At 45.6% G+C, this 20,890-nt stretch overlaps 1 protein-coding gene across 1 annotated transcript in view; it reads right to left on the bottom strand.

Annotated features, from left to right (window-relative positions):
- Positions 1-20,890, bottom strand: part of sspo (SCO-spondin) — an 80,225-nt gene that overhangs the window by 42,257 nt on the left and 17,078 nt on the right. The window contains exons 11-56 of the mRNA XM_079575880.1: positions 20,601-20,841; positions 20,268-20,409; positions 20,075-20,198; positions 19,653-19,825; positions 19,254-19,472; positions 18,968-19,133; positions 18,476-18,737; positions 16,620-16,821; positions 15,349-15,443; positions 15,014-15,270; positions 13,861-13,995; positions 13,579-13,781; positions 13,123-13,250; positions 12,938-13,047; positions 11,960-12,109; positions 11,790-11,883; positions 11,167-11,376; positions 10,186-10,391; positions 10,003-10,117; positions 9,761-9,882; positions 9,527-9,688; positions 8,811-9,044; positions 8,619-8,741; positions 8,386-8,480; positions 8,070-8,304; positions 7,833-7,985; positions 7,487-7,624; positions 7,221-7,403; positions 6,795-6,945; positions 6,430-6,589; positions 6,310-6,358; positions 4,883-4,972; positions 4,666-4,793; positions 4,022-4,142; positions 3,832-3,959; positions 3,618-3,759; positions 3,149-3,323; positions 3,004-3,079; positions 2,914-2,932; positions 2,703-2,823; positions 2,204-2,417; positions 1,814-1,955; positions 688-864; positions 474-620; positions 313-396; positions 51-200 (exon numbers count right to left, since the gene is read on the bottom strand). Coding sequence (XP_079432006.1) covers positions 51-200; positions 313-396; positions 474-620; positions 688-864; positions 1,814-1,955; positions 2,204-2,417; positions 2,703-2,823; positions 2,914-2,932; positions 3,004-3,079; positions 3,149-3,323; positions 3,618-3,759; positions 3,832-3,959; positions 4,022-4,142; positions 4,666-4,793; positions 4,883-4,972; positions 6,310-6,358; positions 6,430-6,589; positions 6,795-6,945; positions 7,221-7,403; positions 7,487-7,624; positions 7,833-7,985; positions 8,070-8,304; positions 8,386-8,480; positions 8,619-8,741; positions 8,811-9,044; positions 9,527-9,688; positions 9,761-9,882; positions 10,003-10,117; positions 10,186-10,391; positions 11,167-11,376; positions 11,790-11,883; positions 11,960-12,109; positions 12,938-13,047; positions 13,123-13,250; positions 13,579-13,781; positions 13,861-13,995; positions 15,014-15,270; positions 15,349-15,443; positions 16,620-16,821; positions 18,476-18,737; positions 18,968-19,133; positions 19,254-19,472; positions 19,653-19,825; positions 20,075-20,198; positions 20,268-20,409; positions 20,601-20,841 — 6,951 coding nt within the window. The remainder of the gene's footprint in view (positions 1-50; positions 201-312; positions 397-473; positions 621-687; positions 865-1,813; positions 1,956-2,203; positions 2,418-2,702; positions 2,824-2,913; positions 2,933-3,003; positions 3,080-3,148; positions 3,324-3,617; positions 3,760-3,831; positions 3,960-4,021; positions 4,143-4,665; positions 4,794-4,882; positions 4,973-6,309; positions 6,359-6,429; positions 6,590-6,794; positions 6,946-7,220; positions 7,404-7,486; positions 7,625-7,832; positions 7,986-8,069; positions 8,305-8,385; positions 8,481-8,618; positions 8,742-8,810; positions 9,045-9,526; positions 9,689-9,760; positions 9,883-10,002; positions 10,118-10,185; positions 10,392-11,166; positions 11,377-11,789; positions 11,884-11,959; positions 12,110-12,937; positions 13,048-13,122; positions 13,251-13,578; positions 13,782-13,860; positions 13,996-15,013; positions 15,271-15,348; positions 15,444-16,619; positions 16,822-18,475; positions 18,738-18,967; positions 19,134-19,253; positions 19,473-19,652; positions 19,826-20,074; positions 20,199-20,267; positions 20,410-20,600; positions 20,842-20,890) is intronic.

The following is a 20,890-nucleotide window of genomic DNA, read 5'->3' as shown; positions in this document are numbered from 1 at the left end:
CCATAATTTCCTCTCACACCCCTCTAAACGTAAACAGCTCCTGTTCTTACCACAATGTCTCTCATCTGATCCGTCCGTACAGTCCTTAGTGCCGTCACACACTTGTGCTGAGTCCACACAGCCAAAGGAGCGACAGGCAAACTGCCCCTCCACACACACCACTCTGGGCTGGCCCCCATCTGGGGTGGTCATCCATGGAGCTGCAAATATCACCAACATTCTCTGCCTCAATAAACTTTATAAACATCTAAACCCCTCAGGCTGATGAAGTATCTCTGCATTGCATTCAACACGATCTTATTTAGTGCTCACCTTTGGTGCTTTGCAGTCCGGGCTTACCAGGGTGAATGGAGGTGGTGAAATGTAGACCAGGCTGACCTGTTGTCGTCCATCGGCCTTTATCAAGTAAAAAACAAGTCGTAAAATTGTTTAGTTTACTGTGTGTGGAGAGTGAAGAATAAGCAGACACTAACCTAAGCTGGGATGTGTTGTGTGATATCCTGGCTGTCCTCCGTGGGGCCTGGTGGTATGGAGGCCTGGGGAGCCTGTGGTGTTGTCCCCATGCGCTGAGGGGCGTCCTGTCGGGCTGGTGTAGTTCTGTACTCCTGGGGATGCTGTACCTGCAGCATAAAGAGGACTCTTGTATCTTCTCAGCAGTATGAACACTGGTGTATGAACAGCTCTTACCACAGCCGATCTCATCCGAGTGGTCCTTACAGTCTGGTTTGCCATCACACAGCACAGACACCAGCACACAGTCCTCACTGTACCTGCAGGCAAATTGGCCTGGCCCACAGCGCTGCACTGTCACAATGCTCCCACCAGACGGAGTGCTTGTCCAACTGCTCGGGGTCACCAGCTCATCTAGAACAAAATGGCAGATATACAGACAACTTTTGCTTTGTAATCCCACATTAGTGGGATTTTCCTTGCTCCAAATCTGACAATAACACATTATCAACGGATGCTCCACACAGTACTATACAGTATTTATGGTGAAATATTGTTGGGCTAGAAAGGCTAAAATGCTCATAACAGTTATTTCTGCAGGTCTCTGTTGTTCCTCCACATATAGAGGGTCATTCACTAAGCGTTTTAACACGTATGTACTAAATGTACTGAAGTGGAGCAAAAAGCAGCTTTGGGCCTGATAAAGTTAGAAAAGCGTTGAGTTCATTTGTCATTTACCAAGTAAAACTGAAGAAATTAGTGCACAAGTTAACCTTTACGCAGAACAATATGATGCAGTTTGCAAACCAGTGTTGTGTTCTAAAAAAATTTAAATGTTTGTATCTGGTTCATTTACAAAAATAAAATAATATTTGGGTTGTTTTGGTGTGGATTTTGGTGTGTTTTGTCTGTCCCTCATCCCTTTAAAGTTCTGAATCCTTGCAGAATCAGAGAGGTCCATGCAAGACGGCGATGGCATATTGAGGAGAATCGAGCCATATGATCACTGTTCACCTGCTACTCGAACCGGGGCGTCTCCAAATTGCGAACACACATGTATTCCTGTTGGATCGATATTCGTTGCTTTCGAGTAGTCTATGATAACATTTATAGACAAACATTCAGCGCTCATCCCTGTTTCCTGCAAGTTTACTAGTAATACGCACAGTGATACGTTTCTCATAGTAAATCAGGTGCAACATGACCACAAAATAGCACTTGCTAACTATTAGTACCACTCGCAATTTACCACCTGGCTTAGTAAATGACCCCCATACTGTTTAATACGATCAGGCAAAGGTGTTTGCAGTGTCATGAATATTAGATATCACAACTGTTAATGTTTGATGAAATGAGTGGTCACCTTCTCTGCAGCCCAGTATCTCTGCGCGCAGATAAAAAGTGTGTCTGAACTCTACAGGAATAATCCGGAGGTACCGAGCTCTGAGCAGCCGACCGAGCCAGCGAATCACCGGGCTCCTGCCCACCATCCGCACCTCCAACACCTGCATCACCACACAGCAGACCTCTCATGTTCAGAACACACTTAAGCAACACGCTTGCATTGGCATGTCAAGTTTAGGAAAAATATTGCTTAATTGAGCTGAAGGAGGAAAAAAGTTGATTTAAAAAAAAAAAGCTAAACTACTAATAGCATCATTCCACGCATAGAATAATGCTTCGAACATAGATGATGGTTTGAAAATATGACTAGACATACTGCAGTATGTGAGACACCAGAGACACTGTTCACCTTGGGAGGACTTCCAGCCTTGCCATTTTCCGTATAATCGGTGAAGTGCTTGCCCTCCAGGGAAAAGGCCAGACGGTACTTGCTGAGGTAGCCCCACATGCGCTCACTGCCCTGGGTCACCACTCCTGACACCCAGGTGGGCTCGAGAAAGTCCACCTGAAAGTAGGGCTGAGGGTCTGTGGGTAGAGGGCTCCAGCCAGGCTCCATCACCTTACTGCAGAGGAGAGGAGACGTATATCTGACATGTACAGCAAAAAAAGGATGTCCTATTTACTGGAGAAGTTTAGAATGGTTTATTGGTTTATATTGAAGTGTAGTTTACCCAGGCCAAAAGCTGACTATCAAAACCTCTCTATTTTATAAATATTAAAGAAGCTGTGAATAGTCAAGAACTCAACACAGTACGGAACAGCACAAAAACAGAAGAAGCTTAATCATTTAAACTATAAGACTGACGATACAAATGATCACAATAAAAGCATCCTACTAGAAAACTTACACATTCGGTACAATGTTGAGTCGCCCGGCATCAGCAGGGTTGTTTTCTCGATGTGTTGAGGAGGTGAGCTGACCATAGTGTATTCTTCCATCCTCCAGCCCCAGAGGAGAAGAACAGATGCCTGAAGGACCAATGGACAACACCTGTAAGGGCAGTCTTCATAATTACAAAACGTGGATGTGGATGTATTTGTTGATTCATTAGAACTCACCCTGATATTTGGGGCCGCGCTGGAGAAAAAAAAGATCATTTGATTTACATGTCGGTTTGTTTGACATAATACTGATAATAAATGACTTACCGTTGGTGTGAGAGCAGGATGAGTGACGGCAGCTTTGGAGGGGGTCCTGAGTGGAGATGGGGTCGGTGTGTGCGGTCTGTAAACATACACACAATTACTAAACGTTTACTATAACAAGTGGGGGGGAATTACAGCCATGCCTGACCTGTCAGACAGTGTGGTGATGTCATGTGGATGGCAGCCCATCTCATCCTCCCCTCCAGGACAGTGGGCCACACCATCACAGCGCTTCCCCGCATCAATGCAGATCCCTAGGGGGCAGGAGAACTGGCCCACTGGGCAGCTGCGAGGGCTGCTGGGAGTGGAGGAGGGAAGGGTGCCTGGAGGAGGAGGGTCAAATTCAAAATCCTTAACATGAATGACATGTCTCAAAGTGGATGTGGATGTGCATAATTGTGGCTTCAAAACCTGCTTCTTGGCATTTGAACATTTCAATTTCATGTTTAAAACTTCAAATAATTTCTGTGCATTGGTTTGCAACTCGTTTGGTGGAGCGCTATCTGCAGGCAACAGTGGGAATTATCTAACCTAATGCTTTTATTTTTAGCTACGAACATGCTAACACCAATGAGCTCAGCAAACTGCATCTACAGATAATATGTAGACCGACATACCATCTGCACAGCCCATGATCTCCAGTCGGAGGTAAATGCCGTGTTGAAAGTCATGAGGCAGCAGGCGGACATACTGAGCCGACACCATTCGATCCAGTCTGGTTTCAGCTACCCCTCTGTCGTCACGGTTACCAATAAACATCTGAAGTGATACAAAAACTTTTAAATGTGGCATTAGCGTTGTTAGAGGAAGTCCCATCTTAAATGATCAAACCTTGACTTTGGGCCGAGCGTCAGTGACAAGCTCTTTGTAAGTGTTCCATGTTTTGCCATGACGGCTGAACTGCAGAAAAAAACTAGAAACGAATGTACCAAACACGCCGCCGCCTTGAGTCAGCACACCTGCAGAGAACAGAGTGTGAGAGGAAGAGCCAGAGGTGTCATTGTTTAACAGACTAACTTACCTGTGATGTTATAAGACTGCAGGAGGTCAATCTGTAAGTAGGGACTGGGTGAGTGGCTACCGTGGCCCTCAGGACTCCTCTGGGGCAGGTCTTTGTAATCCTCAGGTTCAGGACTCCAACCCTGCAAAATCACCAATGAAACACCACAAACCCAACAATTATGTTCATCAACCATAGACTAGAAGGTGAACAATCAAATAGTAACAGTCTAAGTGCAATGTTGTTCAAGCAGAGGCGAGCACTTTATACAATTATTTTCACATTGGCTTATTAGATTTTTGGCCACCTTTGTTGTAGTGCTGATTCTACGCAGAGTCATGGTTTTGGTCGTGCAGAGGTGCAGATATTGTGCTACATGTCACTCAAAGTTCCGATCTGTCGCCATCGTCCCCATACATTAAATCTCATATATGGCTGCCTTTAGTAAACATCCCCATGGAGACAAACTGGAGACATCCCGCTCCCAGTTAAGTTACAATACATTATATTTCAACAATTGCAGTTTGTCCTATTTATTGGGTGAAATGAAAGCAGTGTGGCTTTAACTTCATGGACTGTTTGTTCTAACAAAAGCTATGATGTGTCTGAGTCTGGAAGAGGGAGATGGACTAAATATTGGACACAGTGGAGTTCTCTATCCTCACCTGGAGGTCAGAGTGAGAGTCCCAGGCGTGGAGGCGGGCTGCTTCAGGGGGGTGGCCAGCCTGCTGTGAGGAAGCACTGAAACTGGAGGCAGGGAGAGACTGAACTCCAAGAGGAGACCAGCACTCATCTAACAACAAGAGGAAAGAGATAATGTTGTACTTTACTACATTAATATGTCCATGTGCTAGCAGGAGTTTACGAAAAAAAAACACTAACCTCCAGGAGGAAGAGGGTATGTGGGGACCGAGGGTGAAGGTCTAGGACTAACACTTGGGCTGACCGTAAATGACATAATTTCGTTGTCCCCTATGATGAACAAAACATGCATAATAGGTACATGCACATGTGCCCCGTCGTGGAATCCAGGGACACAAGTTTCCCACAAATCGAGAAAGAAGAGTATTTTTTGAAAAGCTTTTTTGCAGAATCTTTTAGTTGAGATCACGAAGAAGACTCCCCATATTCTAGATCACATCATTGGTATATTTAAAAGCGTGAATTCTCAAGTTGAAAAAGTCTGAGAAATAGCACACACCGTGGAGGCGTGTCATTGTGTGTGTGTGGCTTCATTATTATGCAACGCTTCCCCGTGTGTCTCTGTCGGAGGCCGCTGCACTGCTGCTAACGCTCTGAATAGCCGAATACTACTGCAGAATTTTTTCTGCGTGAAACTGGTGAACTTTTCCAGGCTAACTTTTCCAGTGCGACTGATGATGCCCTGGCTGTAAGCACACACAGCGCTCTGCTGACCATTATGTTTCCCGAGCCAATTCCTTGCCTTCAGAGCATGTTTTCAGACAGAAGGATGTAGCGCGGATTTGCCAAACTCTACATTGAAAATAACTGAGCGAGGAAACTCGATTTTAAAAAAAAATGAAAGAGTTTGCTGACCAGAAGGCCTGCAAAGGTTACTTCAGACGGGTGAGTGTTTTTTTGTTGTTGTCATTGTGTTGCTAGTTGCTGTAGAGGCAGGCTCTATGGGAAGTGGATTTATGCAAGAAACATGAATTTTATATATTGTCTGTTTGCAAATCGTTTTTTTTTCTTTGATGGCACCTTTTTCTTGCTTTTTGCCTTTTCTCCCCCCTGTGCTTTACAGCTTTACAGGTGGGTATGGCTTATCTAAATGAGATGTAAATGAGCCCTATTGTCACTCCGAGCAGCAAAGAGAGGTGAGAACAGCCCAAAAGTTTAGAGGCCATTTTCTCCCCTTTGACATATTTCGAGTTCATAAATTAAAATTGCCACATCTTCTCCAATTATTGGAGACTACACTCAATACTACACTCAAACTCATAATGCCCCAAAACCAAGTTGTGTCCCCCATTCTCATGATGGGTCACATATGTATAAGGAGAGAAAACATATTCATGGGATTGGGAATGGAAGAAATCTAGCAAGATACATAAGCGGCCCAGCATAGACTTCAGAAAAACAAAAGAAATGTATGGTTCAATTTCTTTGTCGAGAGTGTAAGCTAATTATACACTCTCTGTTGAAATTCAGTGTTTACAGTAATTCAGAGGGCAATAACCTCATTTTAATCATTAGCAAAACTACTGCCGACAATATAATGCTGTCATTAAAAGCTCAAACATGTAACTTTAGCACAATATGTCACTGTGCAGTAACTTAAGCTTTACCTTGGCAAAAGCAGCATCTGTCTCCTTCTCCGGGAACTAAAACCTGGCCCTGCAGAATCAGTGTTCATTTCATTCCATTGAACAAACTTTCTGCTATGAAACCAGCAGAACCCTGTGTACCTGAGGACATCCGGTTACAGCGTACTGACAGTAGGGGGCACACTGCACCAACAGATTGGGCATGCACTGGCACAACTGGCAGCGCTCTGCCCTCCAGCGGTCGCCCACCGTGTGAGACTGACCCTGGTACTCGCACTCCTGACACGGCTCCGTTTGACATCTGGGCATAAGAAGAAAACACTTTTTAATATAATAATAATAATAATAATTTCATTTAAAACATTATCACAGCAATTGAATTCAAGAAAAGGCAATGGTTATTGTAGTGAGAAAGCAACGTTAATTTTGTAATTATCATGTACATTTGCTTGTAAAAGCTTGATAAAATGTGATATTTCAAACTATAAATATCTAAATCTGCGTACCGCCGTGCTTTCCTGTAGATGCCACGGCAGTCCAGTCCATCTCCCTGGGTGGAGGGGCTGTTGGGACTGCGGAAGGACCACTGGACACTTTGGACACCACATGGTCCCAGACACTCGCCCCACTCTGACCAGGACGACCAGCCACAGTGGACTACAGGACAACAGTCACATAGGGTTATTACTATATTAACCTTTCACAATGCCAAACAAACAAAGGATAACACGTAGTGATGCTCGGGCAGCTTTTTTCGGACCAGGCCCAACATCACCCCGAAAAAATGGGTCTCAATTTGCCAACCAAACCCTTGGTTGGGCACTATTGTTGTGCATGCATTTTGAGCGGTGATAAAAGTCATAAGGATGCACTATCATTTATGGATAAGGATGCACTATGCACTATTAAGCCTGCACTTTGTATGTACTTACTGGAGCAGTCACGGTTGGGCTGGCACCTCTGCACTCTGCCTCTCTCACACACACAGACCTCACAGTCCCTCTTTATCTGCTGCCCCGGCCAGTAGCGCACTCCGGCCACCTCACACGCACACTCCTCAGGACGGACACATTGCTGCGAGTGGCTCATCACCAGGCCCGACGGACACCAGCACCCTGTGATGGACAGGAGAACTGCTGAGGTCAGGGACTACTGTATCTGGATTACTTTCATAGAGATGTTAAATGTGTGCTCTGACCAGAGAAGCAGGGTGCAGTCGGCTCACAGGTGCTCCCACTGCTGACATGGGCACAGGACATGGGGCAGGGTGCACAGCTGTGTCTGACCAGGCCTGTGGGACAACTGCTGTTGGCACATTCATCACTAGGACAGGGCGCTGCAAGAACAGACGAAACGTGTCAACACAAGCGCAAAACAAGTGTAAGCCATCATTAGATTATTTTCTTTGAGCCCATATTATCTTCTTTTAAAGGATATTAGGAGCGAAGGCCTAATATGACAGGACAGCACAGGGTGTAAGGGAGTTAAGAGCAGGAGAGACATTCAGCAGACAGTCGGAGTCAGGACTGGATGTTCGTACTCACAAATGTCCAAGGGGGAGTTGGCTGAGCCCGGGAGTTGCGAGCACTCTCTGCCTCCGTATCGAGGGGGGCTGCAGCCTCGGTGTCGCACCTGGACCCCTCCGCAGCCACTGGAACAGTTGGACCAGGTCACCCACGGCAACCATTGACCATCCACTGCAGGTTTACAAAATTTAAATGACATGTCGGCAATTCATAAACTCACACACAGTGTATTGTTTATAACACGACAGTAAGGACCTGGGCAGGTAATGTTGAAGCACTGCTGTCTCTGCTCACTCTGGCCCCGGCACAGGTACAAAGGATCTCCAGGTGAGCAGGAGCGCTGGCGGCTCATTTGGCCTGTGCCACATGTGACACTACAGGAGCTCCAGGGCCCCCAGGGGCCCCACTGTCTACAGCCCTGCTCATCTGCTGCTACTGCTGCTGCTGCTGAGGACAGGGAGTCTGGGCAGTCAGAAACACCATTACAAACCTGTGAGAGGAGTTACAGTGTAGCATAAGCATTAAACTTGTTCCGAATGTAAAAACAAATGTAAGATCAATCACTAGTCACCGTGAGAAAGGGAACACATGATCCATCAGGGCAGGTGAACTCCGGACACAGAGCAGTTCTGTTACGGTCAGATGGGCCAGGTGGGACAGTTGTTTCTACAAACATCATACACCAGCTGGTTTTAATCTTATTGTTCTAAGTTTGGAGTTGGGAATGCGCATTCAATAATAATTTGTAAAATGTTTTAAATGACTATTTTACCATTAGCTGTTTGTCTTTTTTATAAAACTCACCACACACCAACTCATCCTCTCCGCGGGGACAGTCCGGGACACCGTTGCACACTTGTGTCATGTTGACACAGGTGCGGTTGTCACAGGAGAAGCTGCCGGGACAGGGTGGTATCACAGTGGAGCCTGTAGGACAGAAAGACTGTTTGTCTCTACAGTAAACATTAGACTACACTCGCTGTCAGAGGCACATACCACAGTTGTCCACACTCTCGTCTGAAGCGTCTCTGCAGTGGGGCGTCCCATCACACAGCTGCTGATAAAGCACACACTGATCCCCGCTAAGACAGGGCACCTGACCCGCCCCACACAGGGCCGCGCAGCCCTGCTCATCGCTACCATCCACACAGTCTGTCTCCCCATCACAGCGCCACGCCTGAGGAACACACTGGCCACCAGAGGCACAGGACAACTCATAGGACCTGCAGACTGGGATAAAAACATGCTCACATGTACACAGCAGTCATGCTGTCAAGATTAGGACTGGTGTGTAACAGTTTTATGAATACCCTTTCAGTGCTGGTACTGTGCCTTTAATGCCTTTTCATTTTTTTTAAATGTTTGTCAATGTCAAAATTCTGAAAATTGCAATTCCTTTTGTGATTCTGTCCGTTTTGCAATACTGTATCACAATGTGAATCGTATCAGCCTCTCTTTGTATGAGATGAGGCAAATAATAGTAGTTTTGGCCACTGGTATTAGTGATACCAACAATAACGTCCACTTGAGTATTCTAAAATTAAATATTCAGTTGACTCGGCCCAAAATGCTCCAAATGTATGTCCTCTCGACCACCGGGTCCAGGATCTTAAAAATTGTCCCCAAGCACTGCACTGGGGAAAGGTGGTCCACTGAAAGTGTGGGTCACATGCAGAAGACAAATGTCCCTGTGTCATAGTGCAAAAGCTAACCTGATGTAGGGGTAGTGGGTGGGGGTGAGGGTAGTATCAATGTTGGGCAGTTGAGCCTGTTCTCGTCCTCTGCACTTGGACAGTCCACTCTCCCGTCACATAGACGGCTAGAGTTGATACAAGAGCCGCCAGAGCAGGCAAACTGTTCAGGACCACAAGTTACTGTGGGGAAAGAAAAAGAGCATTCATACCACTGCTCTGATACAAGGAAATATCAAGAATAAAGTATTTGACCTTTCCCAGGGCACACTGATTCATCTGTCCCCATTGGGCAGTCCTTGTGCCCATCACACACTCGGTCTGCTGGGATACACTGGTCTCCAGGACACTGGAACTCTCCTGGAGGGCACACACACCTACAGCACACACACACACAGGTTATGTGAAACTACTTAGACCAATCATGTTGAATGTCAAACACATACGGTTTGATCAACTTTATTCCATATTGACGTAGCAGCTCCACATAGACCTACCCCCTCTCATCACTCAGGTCTCCACAGTCGTCATGGCCGTCACAGCGGTGGATGTAGAGGATACAGCGGCCCCCAGCACACAGGAACTCCCCGTCATCACAGACCAAGCCACAGTCTGACAACACACCACCGCTTTAGGATTCACACACTCCACATCAGTGTAATGTTCATTACATGACTCACCTTGTTCATCTGAGCTGTCTGCAAAGCCACAGTCGAGGCGGCCATTGCACACGCGGCTGGCCTGCAGACACTTCCCATTGGCACATTGGAACTCTCCCGGGGGACACAGGGGCAGGGGCGTGGCCGGTCCACAGAACTCCTCATCTGATTGGTCAGCACAGTCAGGGTGGCCATCGCAGTGCAAGGCCACGTCCAGACATGGTCCACTGGAGGGAAAAAGTGGGAAAAAAACATGTGCATTCAACCTCCTTGTTCTCCCATCCTATCATCTCTTAGCTAACCACGCTAACTACAAGCTAACTTTGCTTATCAACTCTTAAGACATGGATGAACAAAGCACCCTCTCAAACTGCCTTTGCCTATTTCTAGAGCAGCACCAAACCAACAGCCTCCTCAAGCTCTTCATCTCCTCTTCACCGCCGCCAGTGTTGCAGCCTTTGAGTGGCCTTTTATTGTCTCGCTCTATCACATCAGTGCCCGCTCTAACAACTGAGGTCAGCTTCTATCCATTCAAAAACAATTCAAGACCCCTCTCTCGATATTCTGGTTTCCTCCAAGCCTCTCCAGACAATACTACAGGATGTTGTAAACTTCGCTGGACAGGACAGTTTGGTTAAAAGATTGTGAACATTTAGAGACATTTACCAAATTCTCAGAGCCCGGAGGCAAACTCGCAACACTGAGGTCAGCAGAAAATGACTTGGAGAATTCAGCCACTATCCCAGGGGTAGGCAACGTGAGGCCCAGGAGTCACGTCCATCACTCTAATACAACACAGCTATAAAGGCTACAACCCAGCTACTCCAAAATTAAACAATGTAATTACAAGCTCAGCGAGACACAGCCCTACTCTCAGGATAGCACAGCACACCACTGGATGAAATTGATACTTCAGCATACTTTCTTACCCCTACACTATACAGTAGCCTCATCAGATATTTTAAGACCTCTTCTGTCATGGTTATGAGTCTGTGGGGATACCTGGGAGTGCTGGAGCAGCGGAACTGTTGTGGAGCACAGGTGGAGGGGCAGATCTCGTCGGAGCCGTCCCCGCAGTCATCCTCGTTGTCACACACCCAGTCCGCGGGGATGCAGCGTCCCCCAGCACAGGTGAACTCCCCCGGCTCACAGGAGGAGCGTGGCGCGGGGCAGGCTACTCCCACACACTGCCACAGACCGTCCTCACAGGAACTGAACACACCAACAACTAAACATAATTATACTGAGGGCAGATACTCTACAGGCTGATGGTGGCAAAGAAGCACAACAAAAATGTTTAGACTTAAAATGATTCCAGGAAACTATTGTTTGCTGACCGGTCTTTTTCACAGAGATTATTCATTGTTGATTACATTATTATTACTGCAATATTATATTATTTATTATATTTGTGTTTTTTCTAATAATCTCTTCCAAAATGTCTTGAAATATGTGTAATTTACAAATTTAAACTTAACACAATTATATCTTTGGGCAAAACAGTTATAAAGGAAGTGACATAGGTAAAACATATGTCACTGACACCTTTAGGTTTCCAGCCATAAATAAAATTATAATTTTACAACATATTAAGAGGCAGTTCTTGAGTGTGTTCTCAGACTGACCAGTTCTGACAGTGCTGGCTGATGACTGAGCCAGGGGGAAACATGGATCCGTCCCACTCACACGGACACTGGGCTGGAGCTACACAGCTGTCCACTGCAGAGGATTTGTTGTCATTTATCTTTTTTTTTAAACAAACGTTAACCAACCTTTACACATGCGTTTATCTCACCATGGCGGACAGTGCCGGTTGGGCAGAAGCAGCCCTCCACACAGGACAGGACAGTGCACTGTGAGTGCTGACTCTGTGGGACAGTGGGACAGGATGGGGTACAGGCTGGACCACAGGGCTCGTACATCAGACCATTTTCACACTGCAGAGCTGCAACACAAGATATCAGCATTTCAGAACGGCGCAAGTTATCACGACAAGGTGTGACCCAAACGACAAATATTAATTTCAATTCCAAATAAAACTAACTAAAAATATAAACATCTAGCAATTGAATTCCGTTTTCCATGTTATAACAAACAACTGTGTTTTCAAAAACTACCCAGATAACTCTCAAAAACTGTCACCCAACATGTATAATACCCCCCCCCTCTGGGGCTATGACTGCCCTGTAAATGAGATTGTGAAATCTTAGTGAACTTTATAACTATATTGGTTAAATAAAGGTCAATTAGAAATCAATAAAAATCTATTTAGTCCTCTTCCTTGAGCAGACAAAATGAGTGAACTCCTCTTAGGGTGGCACAGAAAGACCATTTTAGAGCAAATGAAGGAGCCAGATTGAGTTCAATAAAGCAGTCTGGAAACAAAAGTTAATAAATGACATATTACTTAAAGGGGCTAGATGCAAATTCGTAATTCTTATACTCACTACCGCCACCTCAAGTCTTATGCGTAACTGCAGCTTTGATATGAAGCTCGTGCATGACGGCACTTCGGACCCGAATTAACAACAACGAGTGACAGTGCAGGATTTTAGAGGCAGTTGTGGTGAATATGTCTGAGCTCATTCTACACATTATGACATGGCTGTAACATGTAGGGGGAGGAAAATACATATTTTTTAACATTTTTAAACTCTGTATAGTCCCTTTAAATGTGTGAATAAAACAAGGAGTATAGTATAGTACAATTTTAACCTATATTGAATGTATTCATTCTGTCCTGTTGGATTCTGTCCACACACTGATTACTTACGGCACATGTCCTGGGACCTCCAGCGGATGTAAACTCCTCTGCGATTGCATTCCTCTGCATACGCTGCTAGGGCTGTGCACAGACACTCACAGTCCCCCCCAGAGTCACAGCTATAAGAGACCACAGCACGTACATAAACACACCCTTCTGCTCCAGCATAGTTCAGTAAGAGACAGGTCACTCACCCACAGGTGTCGAACACACACCAGTCGTAGAACTGCTGGAAGGGCACCTCTGGGTGACAGCGGGAGAACACATCCTGGGTCAGCACTGAGCACCTTTTTCTGGCCCAAGTCAATCTGTGAGGATTCATCTGCGACAAAAATGTAATCATTTATACTTTATAATATACAAAAACAATAAAGATAGTGTGTTGCTCTGCTTGCATGCTTGTACAGACAATTGGAAAAGCATCACACGACAAACAATTTAGTGTGTATACACCACAATCAGATCTGATGGGAAAAGTAACAGGGGAATAAAAAAATGCAATATGTAGATCACGTTATTATTAGACGTTATTTATTGGTCAGTGGCGTGGAAAAAGTAAGGGAGGCTGTTTACAAGTAATTAGTGCTGTCATGATACTAAAAACTCAAGAAAATACTTCAATAATGCTATGTGTCATTACAGATTCTCACTTTACACGGGTCCCTGAGGTCCTGGTTGGCCACATCTGGACAGGAGGGGCTAACTTTCCACGAGTTTCCAAACAGCTCCGGATTGGACTCCACAATGCCTTGTCGTGTGGTGAAGTCGTTCTCTGTGTCTCCATCAAAGTTTCCACACAGCCCTCCCACGCGGCCGCGGAGGTGAGCAGCCAGACGGACGTACGCACGCATCCCTGAGAGAGACAAAGTTTACAGGGGGACAGGGGGACAGTGGCTTGTGCATAGGCTTTAGATTCTTGTTGAGAGACTTACCTCCGTCCCAGAGAAGAGTGACTCCCTGCTGTGAGGACAGGGACACGTACAGGCCGATCTGCTCCAGGGTCAGACCACTGCCACTGTATGATTTAGGGAGGGTCACCGGCATCCCATTCACTGTCACAGCTTTGCCTGCAAGAGAGAATTATGTAAGGGGTGAAGTAACACACCATTTGTAGATGATGAGTATTTAGTCAAATGCGTGCCGTGGGTGTGTAGGAGCACAATGAGCACACCCACCACTGTCCCCTACTGTCTTTATTATAAATCATCATAGACATATTTTTAGATTTATTTAAAGGTTTTGGGAAAAAAAAGAAAAGCGCTTCAGAATCCTTATAGACAAGAGGAGTACTTTGCCGTTGTTGTCAAATTTGTGGACAGTGAAGCCTGAATTTGCAGCATTGTTAAGAGGGAAGCATGAAAAAAGCATAAAAAACAATTCTGATCCTACAACTGTTGATGTGAGCACATGAACAGAGTGACAATGCAATGCAAGGTCAGCAGTTTGAAAGAAGAGAGTCTGTGGGAGCGCATTTTGTGATCTTGCCACTCCAGACTTTGCGCATTTAAGTGGGAAGCATGTGGGGTTGGAGACACACTTTTTTCTCTAACCAGATCGACTCAGCGGGGTGGAAGGGGGGGGGAGAGGGGTTGTGGGGGGTGAACATGTGCATTTGTTTCGCGTTCACTGCCAAACGCAGGCCGGTCTGCACCGCAGCGGACAGCTGTAGTTCTTTCTCTCTCGAGACATGAACATTGTTTAGCTCACTGGTCATGTCCTTAGTGTTTTATTTTGATACGTCTGTTCTGTTCTTTCTGTCCTTGTGGTTTTGCTTTGCTTCCCCAGCGTTGATTACATGCCCCGCCCTAATGTGTTTGACCTGTTCCCTGTTTCTTGTGTGTTGGATCATTATCGTTGTTCATGCCTCTGTCATTGTCTGCGTTCTTGTTTGCTCCCACTCGGTCCTTGTTCCGTCTTGTGAGTTTTTGTTTTTTGCATTTCGTCCTTGGCATCATCCATTAAATTTACTTTCATTAAAAGTATTTTGTTGGCTGTTTGCAAGTGGGTCCTCATTCCGCCATTGCACCTCCACATGACACCCCCCCTGAACTTTAGGATCCCTGTGTGCTCTTCAGCCCCTCTCACCTCTGAGCAGATGTATGACGGTGTTCCCCAGACTGAGAGTGACAGACTTGGTGCAGGTGACCCCAGTGCTTCCACAGGGCACATTCTCAGCTGTCACACTGAACAGACCACTCCTCTCCCGGGCCAGAACATACTGACAGTCCCCCAGGAAAGTGTAACTGCGCCCGTCGAAAGTCACGTAGTGTGGGTCCCCCGTGGCCACGCACACCCCCGCACAGGCCGTCTGGGTGCAGTGCCAGCGCCGCGCCCGGCACACACTGGTCAAAACATACAAGAAATTAAAAGGTGGTGCCTGTAAAGTGATGTGCATGCGCATGTGTATGACTGAACATTACCACTTGTTGCAGTCTTTCCTAATAGTGTCGTTGGTGTAGTACATGCGACCATTGTGGTGACAGGGACACTCGTCTGGGAGGACACACTGGTTGCCCTACAACGCAACAATACAATTAAATGAGCTGTGCTCTACAATATATATAGATATACATTAGCATATTATTCTGAACTGAGATTTTATATGTATTGTAAAACATGTTCTTATTCCCATGAGGTATATGTGTTAAAAAAAAAAATACAGTATATACAGATCCTGAAGAATTAAGGTCTCATTTAATGGTGTCAGACTCGGCTGTTATTTCGTTGTGCTCAGACGTTGTCGCTGCACCACAGTAGTGCATGTGTTGAAGCGAATATCGACAGAACACACTTTGCACTCTCTGCTCTATGTATTCCCAGTGAGTGCCCAGTAAAGCGACTGATCCACTGATCACTCTCCTCTCGGCGCGCATGCTCTAGTAAAGTTTGCCTTCAAACTGTACATACTTTAGTCTTAGCTTGGACATTTCAAACCATCCATTTGCACTGCTCTATTGCACTATGTGGTATGTCCACACTCATATCTGCTGCTAACAATTAATGCACCTCCAGTGCACATCTACTATAATTTATTATAGTTTATATAATGTCTTTATCATAGTTTAAATTTTGTCTTCTTATGCATGCCCTTATAGTACTTTATAGTTTATTATTTATCTAACTTATGTGTTAAAAAACAGCACGGTAGTACTCCGTTAGCGCTCGTGCTTCACAGCTAGAATGTCCGGGTTCGATTCCTGCTCGAACCCCGCAGCACCAATTAAAAGAGTTTAGATTATGAATCAACATTTTTGAGTGGGCTGCTGCGAGCTGCTTTCTAACAGTTGAATAAAGGAGCCAAATATGGCATGGATGAATTTTCCACATTTGTATTTGACCTGTGTGTGTGTACACTGTGTGGCACTCTCACTGCACACATATAGGCTGGGATTGTTGATTGCTTTCGCAGAGCTTTGTGTCTTGTGCTTGTATTTCTATGAACATTTTTAACCTTTTAACAGTCTGAGTTATTACTGGAATAAAGATTTTTGATTTCTACATTTAAAGAAATCATCTCTGCTGCCTTCGCGACCCTTCCCCGGATAAAGCATAAGAAAATGGATGGATGGATGGATGGATACATTTAAAGATTTTTGTTTCTACTACTATATTCATAAATTCTATTAGTAAATTCTATAAGGTTCTTGAGCACCTATCAGCATTCAAATAAAAGGTTTGGATTTGACCATACCAGCAGCACAGTTCCCGGTGGACACACACACCCGGACAAGGGCTCTTTGCACTGGGCAGGAACACCCTGTCCGCCTGATGGGGGGTCCAGGCTGGAGCAGGTCAGCAGACAGGAGCGGGGAGAGTACACCAGGGCCCCCGGACACTGGGTCACCTTTGCACACAGCTCCTGGGTGCAGTTGAACGCACCCTGCTCACACACACTGGCAACATGATCACAAATAAATATAAATGTTCAATAATATTTGAAATAATGATTTGAAAAGACACCATTTTTTTCTTAATTTTCAAGCACATTTCTATTATGACAGTATGAAATAAACATGCAGTTGTATGCTCTGTAGTTATGTGATAAAGAAATGCAATGAAATCAACCTATCCTGAAGCAGTGTGCAGGACTATAGAGTGATTTCATCAGATCTCTCTCACCACCAGCCGACAGTCCAGTCTGCACAATACACACTGTGAGATCAAAGCCTCTTTCAATCATTTATGAAGGACCATAAAGGAGCTGTTTGATACGAAGATTAACTGGGACAAAGGAAGCTGAGATTGTTTTCATGTTACTGGCTCTAAACTTGGCCCAGAAAGACAAGATAAGATAAGATGAGATAAGATAAGATAAGCCTTTATTGATCTCACAATGGAGAAATTCACTTGGTATTCATTCAGCAAGTGACACAAATGGTCACTAAAAGTTAATGATGATTTTACAGTATTAACTACACTGAAAATGCAATACAATCAGATTCAATGTATGTCTTACTATAATTTGTAGAGTTCATTAAATAGTGATAATAATGCCACACTAATCTAAAAGTTTAGAATAAATACAGTAAAAGGGCCATAAAACAGCGCCTTTAAGTGTTCAACAATTGCTGTAAACAGAAATCAAAGTGCCATTTCTTATACTGACAAGGCTTAGAGTGATTTTGGCTCAGAGTGGCTGGAGCGTTTGTTTGAGGCTGAACGCTAACATTAGCATAAAGGACGTCTCTGTGTTTGCCCCAACATGTTTTGCATTGAGATGGTATTTTAGACTTCAGCGTGTAAGAGTGTGTGTAAGAGTTACATTCACTTGAGCGGAGAAAGAATAAGAACTGTGGGGGGGTGAGCTGCAAGGATGATATTTTTTAAAGGGGGGGTATTATGCAAAATCGACTTTTTCAAGCTTTACATCATCTTATTATGTCATTCCTTCATTAAAAACATGCCTGAAGTGTTGCCTTGGCACATTCACGTATTTTTGAGTAATCTGTAAAAACTCTGATGGCTGCCATTTTAGGGACAGCTTTGCCTGAGTCCTCCTAGGAACGCCCCCACCTCCTGGAGACGCCTCCGAGCTTTCGTCACCAGCCGAGTAACCAACCACTGCTCCTGAGCAGAACCCCCTCCCCACTGATGCCACAGACAGCGTGTGGAGGGGGCGTGTCTGAAAGGGTCAGAGGTTCTTAAAGAGACAGAGGCCTATTTCAAGACATTCGCTACAGCCATTTTGAGAGAGCAATTTTATACAAGGCAGTTATTCTAATTTACTGCATTTACAGACCAACAGAAGGTTTCATTATCATTGTAGTGTGATATAGACTGGTGCTATGTGATTGAAAAAAGCAGAATACCCCCTCTTTAAATACAGTCTGGAATTTTCCAAGTTAGAGCAGTGCATCCACAACGCAAGTTTTATATGTAGCTATCAAGACAATTAATTTCCTCTGTATATTTAGGCTGATGAGAAACCAGGAACCAGGCTCAATGCAATCAAAGAATCAAACATGTGACCTTCCTATGGTGAGGTGACAACATGTCCCTTTCTTGTGTTAATAATCAAGATAATAATGTCTATCCCAGTGCACTCACCAGGTGTTGCAATTGTTCTGGATCTGTGCTCCTGGGGGGTAGGTCTGGTCCCCTTGCACGCAGGGGCACATGTGGGGGGGCACGCATTGGCCTTGGTGATCCTGGAGTAGGCCAGGGGGGCACTGGCACCCCGGGACACACACTCTGGAGGTCAGTCCACTGCTGTCTGCGTCACAGCTCCAGCCTCTGAACAACTCAGCACAGGAGCTCCCACAGGCTCGACCGCACTCCTGGTACACCTGACCCCCCGAGCACTGGGCCGCTGGAAACAACACGTCACCCCAATGAATTCAACCAGAAACATATTTTTGCATGCGTGATTATTTCAATATGCCAATTATGTTTTCAAATGAAGACTTGTTTCTCAGTGCACATTTGAAACACGTCCAGAAGCACCTATATTACACTACACAGTACTATTACATACTTTTATGACATCCTACAATGTCGAAAATAAACCAGTATCATGCATTCATTCTTGCATTGACTTACGGCAGAAGGTGTGGTTCCTCCAGGACACAGGGACACCTTCCTGGGCACAGTGCTGGGCGTAGGCTGTCAGGACAGGGCAGTGACAGGGCTCAGCGAGGCCACAGCCACACACCTCAGACAGACAGAGGCGGAGGTATGGCTGCCTCTCCACCACGTCATGGCACCTCTGGGGGGTGAAGGAGATTCAGATTCAGAAACAGTACATCATATCCTGAAATGTATTTAAGCAGAAGTCTAGTCACATTAATGACAAGAGACAGAGCAAAAACTTCAAACCACAGTCTACCTGAAAGACCGGACCATGAATGACAGAGCACAGGGCATCAGCATAGGGCCTCCTCTGGGTGTAGGTGGAGCAGGGGTCCGGAGCCCCTCCTGTTAGGCCCCTGCAGTGTTCTGTGCTGAACTTCTCAGCGAAAGAAGACACACTACTCTCCACATCGCCCTGTGGAGTGGTGAAGTCATCATCCTGCGTCCAGGTCAGAGTGCCACACAGCCCACGCACCTTCATCAAAACACAGTCATCCATAGTAAGTATTCTGGATAGCTGCAGAAAATACACTTCACTGTATATAGGCGGACTATTCGCTAAACTGTAGTGTATAGCATAGTAGTGTATACTTTCTGATGCTTCCCATCTCTTCCTAGACAATAGAACAAAGCAGGTCAGAAAGGCAGTTGTCACCTTGTGTGCAAAGCCAGGTTGCAGTGTTATGAGGGCCAGGGGTCCCTCCAGGTGCCAGAGCAGCTGAGCTCCAAAGGTCTGCACCAGGATGAAGGAAGAGGAAGCCTTCTGCACAACCATGTCTCCAGTCACCACTGGGAGCACCTCTCTCCGTCCATTCAGTGTTACTGCACCTGGATATACAGACAGGCATAACTTATCAGGAATGGGAGGATGTAATCAGACGAAATGCTCTTGGTCATCTGTCACTGCTGGACTCTTTGCAACAGCACCAAGACAGAACTTTACAAAATCTTAGAGGTTTCAACTCCAAATGTACACATTTTGTGGCAAAAGCCATTCAAACAGTGGCTAAACACATGTAAGTATGACACGTGAGTAGTGTCTCCGATAGTAGAGATCCACTACATTGTGATAGTCACCTGAGTGTGTGATGGTGACAGTTGTGCGCAGTGCCGTGATTGACAGCTCGGTCAGACAGCCCCGCCCTCCTCCTCTGCAGTCTTCGGTCTGAACGCTCACCATCAGCTTCCTGTCCACAAAGTCCTGAACAAACAGTAGAGATGATATTCACTAAGCACAAAGCAGCTCAACGCATATTGTTCAGAAGTTTACCTCAACAGCAACAAAGGCACAGTTTCCACCCTGGAGTGAGTATCTCTTCTTATCAAAGGTTGTGACCTGGAGCGCCCCCATCAGGTTACACTGAGCAGAGCACTTTTCTGAGGTACACTGCCATTGGCCTGCCTGGCACACACTAGAAATCCAAATCATTTTATTTACAGCATAATAACAAGTCAAGAATGCAGCTTTGACAAAGTGACTATAGGTTAATAAGGAACAGACTTTATCATGTTAATCTACCTGGACGTTTTGAAATGATGCTGACCATACAAAGGGATTAATTGAGCTAAATGCCCCTGGCACTGTTTGAACATGTTGCCTCACCAAGTGTTGCATCTCTGCTGGATCCGGTCCCCTGGCTGGTAGGTGCGTCGGCGATGGAAGCAGGGGCACTGGTCCTTCTGCAGACACTGGCCCTGGTGAAAGTGCAGTCCTGGGGGGCACTCGCAGCCCCCCACACACTCCTCTCTGCACTGGTCCTGTCCGGGGGCCAGGGGGGACGCACAGGTGGGGGGACACGATGATACGCAGTCAGAGAACACCTGCCCATGGGGACACACGCGGGCTGCAGCACAAATATGAAATATGAATAATCTGCAGATTTTTCAGGTTAG

Source organism: Gobius niger, assembly GCF_951799975.1.
Source record: "Gobius niger genome assembly, chromosome: 18".
NCBI classification, from domain to species: Eukaryota; Metazoa; Chordata; class Actinopteri; order Gobiiformes; family Gobiidae; genus Gobius; species Gobius niger.
This window is presented reverse-complemented; position numbering and strand designations above follow the sequence as displayed.